General features: G+C 41.0%; 1 protein-coding gene across 1 annotated transcript in view; it reads right to left on the reverse strand.

The window, feature by feature from the left end:
* Positions 1-9403, reverse strand: part of GLIS3 (GLIS family zinc finger 3) — a 124708-nt gene extending 115305 nt beyond the window's left edge. Inside the window, exon 1 of the mRNA XM_010223129.2 lies at positions 9019-9403. Within this exon, the coding sequence (XP_010221431.2) occupies positions 9019-9403 (385 nt within the window). The remainder of the gene's footprint in view (positions 1-9018) is intronic.
* Positions 9404-13436: the final 4033 nt, after the last annotated feature.

The raw sequence follows: 13436 nt of genomic DNA on the forward strand, positions 1-13436 counted from the left end.
TGGCCTTAGAGAGACCCAAAGTGGCTGTCACATTATGAGGTGAAATTCACATACTTCCAGAAAAAAATGAACAAAAATGCTTGTTTACACAAGCTGTGAGTTTGGGAAGTGATGCCTGCATGTAAAAATAAACACTTGTCATGATGAAGATATACTATCTATGAAATTTTTATCAATCAGATGCTTTCACACATGTAGCCTGAGTATAATTTGCATGCAAACAGATGTATATTTGTGCAAGCACAATTTTTAGCTGAAAGTCACCTCCAAACTTCAGTAATTTCACTGCAACAGTTCAGGACGGTTCCTGGACAGAAGAAGACAGCAAGTCCTAAATCCCCAACTTGATCAATGAAGCTAGGTGTAAGTAAGGGTGATCAAGCAAAGATACCATTCTTTTTTTTTCTTATTTCAGGAGCATCTCATTACTGCTTAGTCAACTAGCTAAATTTCTCCTGGAGGACTGCTGGGGAATTTTACTTGAATACATGTTATTTCTTAGGGGATGCATCCACTGAACTTAAGGTGTCATAATAGGCTTAGGCAAATGGATAGGAGATGGAAGAGGCTCACTCACTGACATATTCTTTGCTGCTATGGTGCTTCATTTGCCCATGCCCCATGACTTCGTGCCTTTCATTCTCCTCTTATTTCCCTCATTCCCTTTTGGGGGGGACTTCTGGAGCTGATTTCCAACTCTCAGAAATAATTCAACAGTCATCAGCTTCAGTAGCAAATGTATCCCAAAAACCCAAGACACTACTCATCCTATTTCTTATATTTCTCATGAGTCAAGAGAAAGCAAGGACTTTACCAATATCTATTCAGGGAAAAAAAATGACAGTTTTTGACTTAGCTCTGCAAACATGAGGTGGACAACAGCCTTCTCTGGTTGTTCAAGTCTACAAAGGTTTCTCACGTTAGGAGTGCTTGAGATTTCATTCCAGCACAATGAACGCAAAGTGCTTAATGCTTTTGCAAATCAATCAAAGATAAACTAGGTGATCATGATCCGAACCTAGAAGCATCACAACTAAATTTGAAAAGAGCCAGCAGAGGAATCCAGGCTGTCACTGCTGAATGCAGGAGTATAATCTCATCATTTAATAGTGATTTAGCTAGTAAAGCAGCAAACTCAATAATGATTATTCAGCCAAGCTGCATTTGCTGTGGTCCATAGCAACACAATGTAGGAAACTCCACCAGGAATCTCACATTGTTGTGTCTGTTCTGGTACCTTTTACAGTATATTTAAAAAGCTGTTGTTTGTTCAAGAGATAGCAGTCCTCCCACTTATTTATTCACTGTAGGCACTCCACCAATCACTGAATGTTAATTTTTTTGTGCCTTTCTTTGCGACTTGCATTATAGCAATTCTCAGACACCAGAGAAGCTGGTGCACCTGGTGTACATCACCAGGCCAATGTGCAATAAATAAAATCCTTTCTCACAGAAGGGAGAGGCAAACCGCGATGGGGAGAGCACATGCACTTGGAACTAAAGCAGCACCCAGCAGCTCAAGTAGCAGCTACTGCAACAAAAAACTGAATAAAATCACAGCATGCTACTGTCAATGGTCATTTTTGACAACAGCATACACTTTTTTACACCTGGATCCCTGCATTCCTGGTCCCGTGCCCCATCCAAGGCACCTACACAGCTTGGTCCACTGAATAATCAGTTCACACTCTCACAGCCCATAATGAAGGAGGTGCTGCTCTGGTTCATGCAATATGCAGTGATGCAGCCTGTAAATGCCTTGGTGGCTGGAGATGAATTTTACCCTGGCAGGGATAAACAGAGGACAAACTCAGCAAAGGGTTGCGGGTGCACTATTTATAATCCTGTCAGAAACAGGTCCGATGATACATTTTAGGGCAGCCTTTTGTCCAAGCTAAGCCACAACTCCAATGTGTAAGCATGGTCCTTTAGAAACAGTCATAGCAATTACCTTAGATCTATCAAACTCAGTGGCAGAGGAATTACCAAATTCAGTGGCAGCAAGACTAGCTGTAAACAAAAAGAGAAAACATCACACTGATGCAGACAGCTTCTCCTTTTGGTGGAATTACTGAGTTTTGAGCAATCACAGCCTTTTGAGAACTGAGAAAGATCGAGGAAAGAACATTTTTACGTCACACATATAGCAAAGGTCTCACGATGGCAGCTCTCTTCCTCCTGTTTTGGGGTAGAAGAGAGAAGCTAAACCACAGCAGGCAGCTTGGCAGGCTTCCCTGCCATTTTCTCCAAACAGCTTTGGAGTATCAAGGTCCAGATGAAGGAGCACGCTTCCATAGTGAACATCATGTTATAGGACTGCCTGAAAAGGCAGTATAGTTGAAGAAGAACACAGTATTAATGTAACGTGGTAATATTCACACAAGCCAAATGCATCTTTAAAAGCCACGTCCATGACTAAACATGCACCATATCACTCCCTCCTCCTCCTCCATGCAGGGGCACAGGCAAACCCAAAATGAGCATTATATTTGTTATGCATAAAGCACATCCCAGATGCAGATCTCAAAGCAGTGTATGAACATAAAAAAAGACTTACCCAAAATTTATGCGTTAAAAAAAATAAACAGAGCAAATGTAAATGTGTTGAGCATGGACATAGCTCAACAATTTTCAAGTGCAAAACTTCAAAAACTCACAAATTTCAGCTTTGGATTGAATTTTAACTCCAAATTTCACCTATGAAAAGGGGCCAGAAACTTTTCTTTGTATGATGAAAGGTATTATTGTTAGTGTCATTATTATTGTTGGCAATAAAACAAAACTGAAAAATCACGTATTAGCATATGTATACTCGTTTTGGCAGCACGTACAGCCTGTCCGTGGCATGGCCAGGCTAGCACATAGCCAGCAGGGCTCTGCTCCCGTCTCTGCCCTCCAGCTGGGGAGGATCCTTACAGGCTTTTGGCAGTTTTGGCAAGCTGCCATCCCAGTGAATGCAAGTGTTATAAAGCTGCTGGTGAATATGGCCCATCACTTTTCATTGGCTTGGCCCAGTCTAAAATGATAATAGTTGCCCTAGGGAAATGATAAATGGCAAGCTTGGAGTATGCTATTTTGCTGTGCTTTGCTTTGGATAACTGCAGTTTTTGAAGTGCCCTATCCAGGCCCAGGGGGTAAAGGCATAGAACTGAATACAGAAGAAGATAAATTAAACTCTTAACTCAGGATGGGTCAGAGTTGACAATATGCCTAATACTCTTGAAGGATTTTACAGCTGCAGTGTAAAAGTGGATGCTTTATGGCGTTCGGTCTAGCACTCTGGAGGGAATTTTGTAAGCTGCCAGTGCTTTTATAAAAACACAGTTGAACATATTTGGTATTATCACTGCCTTTTTCTATTTCTCTAAGTACTTTATTCGTAAAAAATTTTTTGACCACTTCTGATAAATAAGATTCTTGAATAAATAAAGACATGTACAGAGTTGAAGTCCATGCAAATCATAGCCTTCCATCACTTACGCTCAGGAGCTGCCTTGAACATCATTTATGTTCAGGAATTGAGCCATGCCTGAAATATGACAGATGGAAGAAAAACAAATAAACTTGAAATAATCTCTGCGAAAGAACCTCTTGCTACAGGCATATGCACTGCTGCAAGTAAAAGACATTGGCACATGTGTCAATGTATATTTTATACAAGCATACTTTGCGTGTATCTGAGGACAGGTAAATCAAGCACCACAGCAAACACTTTTTGATATCACCAGGACTGCCATCCAGGATTGGTTTATCCAACTCAAACAACTAATTCCAGAATTAAACTCAGAGTGTTTAATGTTTTCAGTGCTGCCCTTTTGGAGAAACCCAAACCTGACAGAAGAACTCATAACTATCCATCCCCACTGCCTGCAGCACACTCATCCTAGGCAGTTGCCAGCACTGCCATTAATGATTTGCTTGCAAAGGAGTCTTGTCTTTTTTTTCAAGCAATGAAAGGCCACTGAAGCATATAAGCAAAGCTGGAAAATATGTCATGCTGGATACAACTGAGATCATTATCATTTAATCACTTTGCTGTACCTAAACATTGTCAATAATCAGGCTTAAAAACTGCTAAGAATAGATTAACGAAAACAACCACATCAGAAAATAAGACTGAGTCAAACTTTCTGCGCAAGGAGCTGTACAGCATACTAATGAACTTTTTTCCCAGCTTGCAGCAACTGATACACAAAACAACAGTACTGCACTGCAAACTTAGCTAGGTAAAAGAGATTTCAAGTGTGGCTCAGGCTGCTTACTGATTAACGCTTCTGCACATAACACTCCTCACAGAGCTGTGCAGTTATTGTTCACAGGGGAAACCGGGCTCTCGTAGCAACAGAACAAATGAACCTTCCTGCTCCAAGCTCACAGTTCTCACACAGTTTTAACACTATGAGAGCTGCTCCTTCTCATAGAGCCAGCAGACAAAGTGAAAATCATCCCACCGTGTTATCTAACATTTCAACTCTTCTCGTGACAAAGAGGAGCCTTAGTCATCTCACGGAGTGAGCATGCTCATCTTGCAGGTGACCCTTAGCTAATGATCCACTTGTTCAGAAAAGAATTACAGACAGCTTGTAACATTTGTAAGAAAAATACAACAGGAAATTAAATACACAATTATTGTGAAGGAACTACTCTAACACTGCTGGAGTCACAGGAATGAATAGTGACTGTCGTCTTCACCACAGGCCTGGAAAGGAGAAGAAAGATGGGTCTGTGCCTATCTGCACAGTCTTCCATTACAGGTCTGGAAAGCCTTTTTTCGCTCACAAACAGTGATGTTTGCTTCTTTCTGCCCCATTTCACACATGCTGTGTCACACTCTCAAGAGCTTCCCTCACATATTGACACCTCGGGTTTTGGTGCAGCAGCTGGGGTGGAGCAAACAGCCACCAAGCTAACCTCCTCAGCTGGCATTCTCCACTGTGTCCAGTGTCACCTCTCACAGTAGAGAAGGTGTTGCCAGATGCGCTAGCCTCTAGCATGAGCCTCTAACAGAGATGACCAAGGGCAAGGCGGCCCATGTGGTATCTATCTCCACCAGACTACAGGAGTAACAGCCATAGCTGCAGCTGTTGGATGACCTCCACTGTCCACAGAGAACTTCAGACACAGCAAAAAATCACCACCTGCCAAATCCAAGCATCTTGAAAAGCATGACATAAGAGTCTGACTGGGCAAGAAAACCTGCTTTGAAGACCAGAACAAATGTTCAAAAAATGCTTAAGCATGGCCATGGTGATTGGGACCCAGGATGCCCTAGCAGGATTCTGTCCCCAGTGATGACAACAAGGTAACATCTGGGAAAAGAATAACCTTTTCCCCTAAACCACTCCTGCAACTTCATTCAGCAGTCAATCGGCTAATCCACCAAGGGATGTTTGTTTTCAATACCTCTGATTGACTTTCCAAACAAACACTTTCATTCACAGAGTAAGAGCAACCACCACAGATATTGAATGTATTGACTCTTTCAGCAATTACCTGTTGCTTTGAAGAAGAATTGGATTTTTTTTTCCACTGCATGAGAGCATTCAGGATATTGCTGAACAGAATCTGGCTCACACTCACAACACTGTTGATTATATACATAAGTAAATAGGTCAAACAAAAAATATAGCTACTAGGAGTCCTAAGAAAACCTATTCCGATAGATGTCTAAAAAGTAGATATGCTAAATATTAAATTTTAAAACACAGAACTTACAGGGAGTATTATTATATTTAAAAGACTGCCGTAATATGATGCCGTCATATTTTAAAGACTGCAGTAATATGATGCAGGAATCACGGAATGGTTGAGGTTGGAAGGGACCTCTAGAGATCATCTAGGCCAAACCCCTGCTCCAGCGGGGACACCCAGAGCACGTGGCACTGGGTGGCATCCAGGCGGGTTTGGAAGATCTCCAGAGAAGGAGACTCCACAGCCTCTCTGGGCAGCCTGTTCCAGGGCTCTGTCACTCTCACAGGAAAGAAGTTCTTCCTCACATGGAGGTGGAAGTGCCCGTGTTTTAATTTATGCCCATTACCCCTTGTCCTGTCACAGGCCACCACTGAGAAGAGTTTGGGCCCCATCCTCTTTACATTCTCCCCTCATATATTTGTACATATTGATAAGATCCCCTCTCAGTCTCTCTTCTCCAGGCTAAACAGGCCCAGCTCGCTTAGTCTTTCCTCATAAGATATTTGCTCCAGCCCCTTAATCATCTTTGTCGCTCTACACTGGTTCTTTGCTCGAAGCTCCATGTGCCTCTTGCACTGGGGAGCCCAGAACTGCACCCTATACTCCCGATGCGTCCTGTAGAGGGGCAGGATCATCTCCCTTGACCTGCTGGCAACACTCCTCCTGATCTCATTTTTTTCTATCCCTGTTTTGTGATTTCAACACCAGTTCCAAACAAAATAAAAATAACGTAATGTAAAATAACATCAGATAACACGAAAACAACTTTTCAGAAAATAATGCACACATTTGGATTCAGGTACAATATTCAACTCTTTTTGTCTATCCTGAACATAAGCCTCTGCTTTTTAGAACTATTTTAACCAGTATTGAAAAAGTGCAGGGAAAGTATTCCAAAATGCCAACAAGGCATTTTTGCTGTATATCTTACTTCTATTACTATTCCATAAGTTCCAAAGTTATATATATATATATGTATATATGTATATATATAAAACCTCTATAATTGATGCTCAGACAACTGTAAAAGGAAAGCGCTTATTGCTTTCTTGAGATAAAGGATTAACTAAAATAACAAGATACAGAAGGACATTTTTCCTTTACGTATCAAGCATTAGAAGAGAATGAAATCTGAAAAAAAAATGCACACACATAAACAATACATCTTACAAGTTCATTTTATGGTGTCTATACCATACACCATAGCAAAGTTCAAAGTTTCAGAAAATTATCTAGACATGACTGTGTGTGAGCCAGCTTTTCTGTAGTGGACATATTCCCAATATGCATAATTTTTAGCTCTGTAATTGTTCCTACTGATCATAAAGACTTCAGAGGTGCAAAATTGCTAATCCTAATCAAATTAGTAGAGTGATCTAGACTTTGCGGTATCTGAAGACTGTGAAATCTTCTTCTTCCATGGTAACTGTCTTTTTGCCTTTCTTTCGACTTTCTGCAATGCTATAAAGTATAAAAAAAAAAACAAAACACACCACATCCATTCATGGGATAATAGGAGTTTCCAATGTGAATAGCGAAGAAACAACTTCTGCTGGACAAAGGAAGAACCGGAGGTACTGGGAAGAGGTAAAATGTGATCAAGAGAGTGCATCCAAGGAGTTTATGACCATCTAGTAACCATCCCACATTGCCCCATTACAGAACCAATGTCTGAAGCAGGTTTTGGGAAAGACGTGTACATCCACTAGCCTCCCCCATGCTCTTCCTCTCACAGTGTCTCCCATTATCTTCCCCACTACATTTCCTTTCCAGTTGTCACTCTGCAAACCTCACTGTCTTCCCCTTCCCTGGTTATTCAGGCTCAAGATATCAAACCAACACAGTTTACACAAAGAAAAAAAAATTCCTAATATCAGCCCTTCAGCTGAGCTCTCTATTTTCCTTCCAACAAAATAGCACACTATTTCATGCACACGATAGCAGTCCAAGGAGAAAGATGGAAATGCTGACAACCAAGAATGAAGTAGTCAGGAACTGAAAATCAAATCCAATTTGTCCCAGGGTGAATGAATCAACTGATGTTCTCTTCATCTGTTGTACTATTCTCCAACATATATTGGACGAACTATTCCATAGAGCTGTTTTAGATATCTCCTATCATAGATCCCCTGCTTCTAGGCACATCATTTCGCCAAGAATAGGAATCAGGCTCTGCCAGTACTGAAATAGAGATAGAAAAGTTCCTTCAAAGCTCATTATATGAGTAGTCTTAAAGTCAGATGCTATGAACCACCCCCACTGGCATTACCTAATGGATGATCTTAGAGGTCGCTCAGTGAAAATGTTTATGCATTGCTACTGTCCTGACTCAGCAAAGCACTCGAACACACAGTTAATTTTCAACATGTTCTAAAAACCTACTGATGTCAAGCCTGAGAGCCTTGCTTAATAAGGATAGACTTACTTATTAAATGTTCAAAGAGAAGCAGTGTGAAGCAAGAGAGGAAAGTAGTGAGAAGCAACCCACTTGGAATAAAAGAAGATATCTTTGTCTTCTCTTTCTGTGCTTTCACCAAGAAGCTGACCCAGGCTTTTCTTAGTATTTTAAAACATCTAATTATTTTCTATCCATTCAATCCTTTGTCCGCATACACTGAGTTCTGAAAGGAAGCCACCGAAAATCTTTGAAAACAGCGGTCCCATTTCCAGCATGACCAGAACCAACAAGAACTCAAATCTTACATTCCTGGTCTGACCTTGCAGACAGTAGAGCGGACAGTCTGGTAAATCTGTGATCAACAAGAACTTACCCACAACGGACTAGCCTCCGAACCTTGTGAGAATGGTGCACCATACCTTATTCTGACATAATAGTTCCCAAAAATCAATTGCAATCCTATGACTAAGACATGCTCCATGACTTGTCCAACCTAAGAACCCTATTAACTATGAATAGATTCCTGCTTCCATCAATAAGCAGCTGTTAGTCACCAACAGGAAGCTATGTTCATATGCAGAAAGAAGTATTTCCAGCAGTGCCAGCAAAATCCTGGCTCCATCAAACACAAACTGGTGGTTTGCTGAGCTGAGAGGTTAGATTAGCAAAGTAAAGGCAGCCTTCATCATTTATAAGGAATCTTAAGACAAACCAGTGATTTTGAGCAACTACTGTTTAACACAAAATGCCTAGGAATTATCTAATGATAGATGGTGAGAGTGGAAAAGAACAGCATGATTGTTTCAGTATTTTCTCTTTTGAAGTCATAAGAGAGGCAAAGAAGATTGCATCCAGTAAAACCAGTAGCAATATCTGATACTGGAAAAGAAATGCCACTGCTGAACAGCAATAGAAAAAATGAGTCTTACCTTTACCTGTGCCTGGGGAGAAGGTATTTCCAAAGTCTTGCAGTTTGGGTTTTAAAGCCTGTGGGGCTGGCAGTCCTGGGAGCTGTGGGACTTGGAAGACAGGCTTTCCATTTGTGACCACGTGTCTCCTGGGACTCCGTGCAGGAAGGTGGGTACTGCTGTCAGTGGTGTTGCTTGGAGGAGTGACCCCTCCTCCAAGGGGCATCTTTAGGTGTTGGCTGGCAGATGCGTTTCCAATAGCTGCCTTGAGGGTGCTGCTATGTGAAGATGGGCAGGGTGCTTCTGCATGAGCTCTCATTGGTGAGCTCTGCTGTCCACTGATTGCCCCAGGTCCATAAGGAAGACCTGTTGTCTGGCAGCTCATGCTACAGGCCCTCCCATTCATTGTCATGTATTTAAAACACTCGAAGTGTGTGTTTTACCAACCCACAGCTAGAACTGATACTATTCCAAAGTCAGAAAGTAATCCATTGTGCATTAAGCCTGTTTGAAAAAATACATCAATAAAAAGAATTGACATGCAAATAAATGACACATAAAGGAGAGGACTGCACACAATGTTTAACTTTGTGACATCTCTGCTTACAAGCAGCAAAGTATGTGTGCTATATGGCCAGAGGGGACAAAGCTAAGCAATGACTTTGAACGCTAACAAGGTGAAAACCTGCCTTTTCAAATGCTTAAATTTTCAATAAGGCTATTGCTGTCTGCCTTTATGGTTACACCAGCTATGAAATCAAATGAAAGTTGGGCAAGTGAAAGGCAGTAGAGCCAGGAGTGAAAAGAGCCTCTGGTAGGCAGTTGTCATTGGGATGACCACTGTTACCTCTCATTTTTGGTCATCAGCTTAGCCTAATAATTAAATTAAATTAAAATGGTGCTGAAGAGCAAACACAGCAAGCGAGCGATATATAGATGTAGGAAAGAGATGTCAGCTCAGGTGCTAAAGGATACAAATGCATCAAAATGGAGAAGGAAACATAAAACCATGGAGAAGTCTCTGTGTTCTATCAAGCTCTGTGGCATTTCACTGTAGAAAAGTATTGCAAACAAGCACAGCACAGCAGGACTCACAAATCTAACCACCACCACTGCAAATGTGGATGCTCTTTGTAAACCTGTAGATATATCAAAATTTAAATGAAATCCTACCATGGTAAATTTTCCAAGACAGCTTTCAAATTATGCCAATTCCTTTACAACTCTGATTTTTCTCAGAGACATTTTTTTCTCAACTGTTTTCTGTTATTAAAATCTTAGAAGACAAGGCTGGTGAAGTATTTCAAAGATTATCTTGCCCAGGACCTACCCCCAGGACACAGATTCAGACTATATGTAAGCATTTCCTGAGATACTTAAGATTTTCAGACAAAAGTTGCCCTTTTCAGGATAAATCATTGGGCTAAGGTATGGCACAGATGGGATCGTTTCAGTCCTAACTTAGCTGCATAGTACACATTCGACTTCTACCACTAGGCTCATATGTTGAACATTGGGCACATGCTAAAACAGTTTGCTCAGTCGTGGATACAGTGCCTAGTCAACTTGCTCAGACAAAATAAGTTAAGCTGACACAAATGAAGCTGAAGTTCCACTTATGTCCACATATTCTTTAAGGCTCTTTCTTTTATGATGATCTTGCTTCAGCAGAACAATGAAGCATAAACTTTATCTTTGCTACATGACATTTTTCAGCATTGAAACCAATGGGATTGTGACCACTTGATTTATGAGTGAAGTTTATGTAAGACCTTCATGCTTAACCCTTGGTTTGCATGAGGCTATGGTGTATCAACTCTCTCCCTTGTTGATCTGCCAACACCAAACCAAAACAAACCAAAACCCTGAAACAAAACTACATTCATAACACACCCCCGATTAAAGGAAAAGTGTCTGCGTCAAGTGTCAGAGTGTCTATATAGAGACAAATGGATAGGTTAGCACACGTGCACTACAGTTTGCTTTCACTAACAAGGGAAGGGCTTACCATACTGTCCTCAATGACAACAGCAAAATCCCTACTGACATTAGTGGGCAAGAGTTGTCCTGACCACATGCATAAAAGATTTATGCATAAAAGATCATAAAAGTTTTATTCTAAATGCTGTTTTTCAGTGTTACATTTTTATACATGGGAATAAAGATTGGAAAGCGTGACAGTTAAAAAGCTATTTATCGTTTATTTCCATGCCTGGCTAAAGTATAAATCACTCTTTGCAATTCAACCAAGGACAGGCAGAGCTGAATGTTCTTCAATTCCCAGGGTTTGTTTGAAAAGCAGAATGTTCCTTGCCCTAGCACAGGTGACTAGCTCCTTAGAAAAGGACATATAAACAAAGGCAGTTATTTTGCTGGCAAAGCTATATGCCATGGCAGTACAAAGAGGTTACAAGTAAAAATCCTTCTTGTGTATAACTTTTGACTGTAATTTTTACTACATTGTAAAAGTGCAAACATCATCAAGAAGAGATTATGCATGACAAATGCGTTAGCCTTGTTCAACTACAACATTGGAGTCTAATCAACAGAAGAATATTCCTACACGGCTTACACAGACCTACCAGCCCTACAAAATCCCCATTAATATGCAACTATGTAGTCAATAGGTTGGTCTCCTTGCTATTCTTTTCCTGTAATTTTATTACTGTGACTAACAGTGTCCTGTGCTATCTTTGCCTTGCTTTTAAGACTGATTACTGCTGGTTTCTTACACTTGAAGGAAAGGCTTCCGGGGCCGTAATTTCTGTTCCTATATTAGTAAGCAGTATTTTGAACAAAATGACCTAAAATACATACAAAATGGCTTTTATTCTTTTTGAGAAAAGCAGAAACAAGATATAGTGTCTTATACAAGACATAAGATATAATATCTCTGCAGTTGCTTCCTCAACTCTTCTCATTCTGTCACAGACGCTATTACACTACAGCAGCATGTAAAACAGCTCTCCCTTTCTTTACTATGTTTATCCTCAGGGCACCTTGGAGAGCATTACTTTTCTCGTGTTTTAGAATTATTATTTTCTAGTATTTGTAATAACACTTGTTTGTGGGTGCCTTTTCATTGATCAAGTTTAATCTGTTTAGTATCAACTTACATTGTGTTCATGTCAAGACATTCTTATATCAATATTAGAGAGGGCAAGCAGATTAAAACCAAAATAACAGGCATGCCTGGAAGTGCACTAAATCATATACACCTAGCTAAAAGGCATATTCAATGACTGTGTCAAAAGGACACAGTTACATGCTGGCTAATTGGAACAGACTTTTGCATTAAATTTATAAATGGCTACTGCTTCTAGCAATCTATAACAATAAAAAAAAAATCTAAACACAAAAATATTGGACAACTAGGTCAATGGCTCCAAGTACAACACCTTTTTTACAAGATACTAAGAAATCATGACAAGGGTTGAAAAGTAAATACAATATATACATACAATAGATACAATATATACAACGTATAGATACAGTAGCTACAATATACAAATTAAAAACACAAAAGTACCAGAGAAAACAAATATATCCTGAGACTGAAAGACTGTACTATGCAGATTTTGTTGTTCTCTCACAGAAACATAAGCACTTGCTACCTCTTGGATGAAATATTTCTCTTCATCAGTGAGATATCCAACTCCTTTCCTGCTTCATATCCTGCTTCCGATGTCAAAGGAAACACACTAGCCCAAGTGCTTCTGAAGCTTCTATTTGTGAGCTGACTTCACTGCACATCTCCATGACTCCACGTCTATCAATAACTGCATGACAACACAGAGGCCTAAAATCCATTACTATGATTCATAAAGTCACCCTCAGAGAACCATGTAGCAAAATCTAAATTCAAGCTGGAGCCCTGGAAAATGTGAGCACTGTTCCTCCAGAAGGCAGAACAGCAGCAGGATTCACAAGTGCCTGTGCCTGCAGCACAGCATGCCAGGCAGGCCGCTCTGAAAGGCTATCAGCACTGGCTTGTGCCCTTCGCCACTGAAACCTCTGGTGGAAACACTTTTCCACCTCCATACCAGGTGGGTAAGTCCAGTGCATAGCACAATACTTCTGCAATGTCTATCAGTTACTGCCACCTAACACACCAGGCAACAACCACCATCACACTAAAACACCATGAGTACCCATGTCTCGCTCTCCCATGGGAGACACTCACCTCCACCACAGCCACTGCTCATCTGGGATGTGACCTTCGCCCCTTCCCAGCAGAATGGTGCAGCCTTCCCCTGGATGCCCTCTCCACCAGCAACGTGGCACAAGGTGGGAAACCTCCACAAGAGCTCCCTCCCTGCTGCCCCTCGCAGCTCCCTGCCACTGGTGATGGGAGGCACACGGTTCCCAGTGAAATACTCAATAGCCACTGCCTCCCCTGACATCATCCCCCCAATGAGTCAGTCTGGGCGGATTCCAGG

The sequence above is a fragment of the Tinamus guttatus genome, unplaced genomic scaffold (assembly GCF_059628265.1).
Source record: "Tinamus guttatus ecotype Peru unplaced genomic scaffold, ASM5962826v1 Tinamus_guttatus_pri_ptg000446l, whole genome shotgun sequence".
Classification (NCBI taxonomy): domain Eukaryota; kingdom Metazoa; phylum Chordata; class Aves; order Tinamiformes; family Tinamidae; genus Tinamus; species Tinamus guttatus.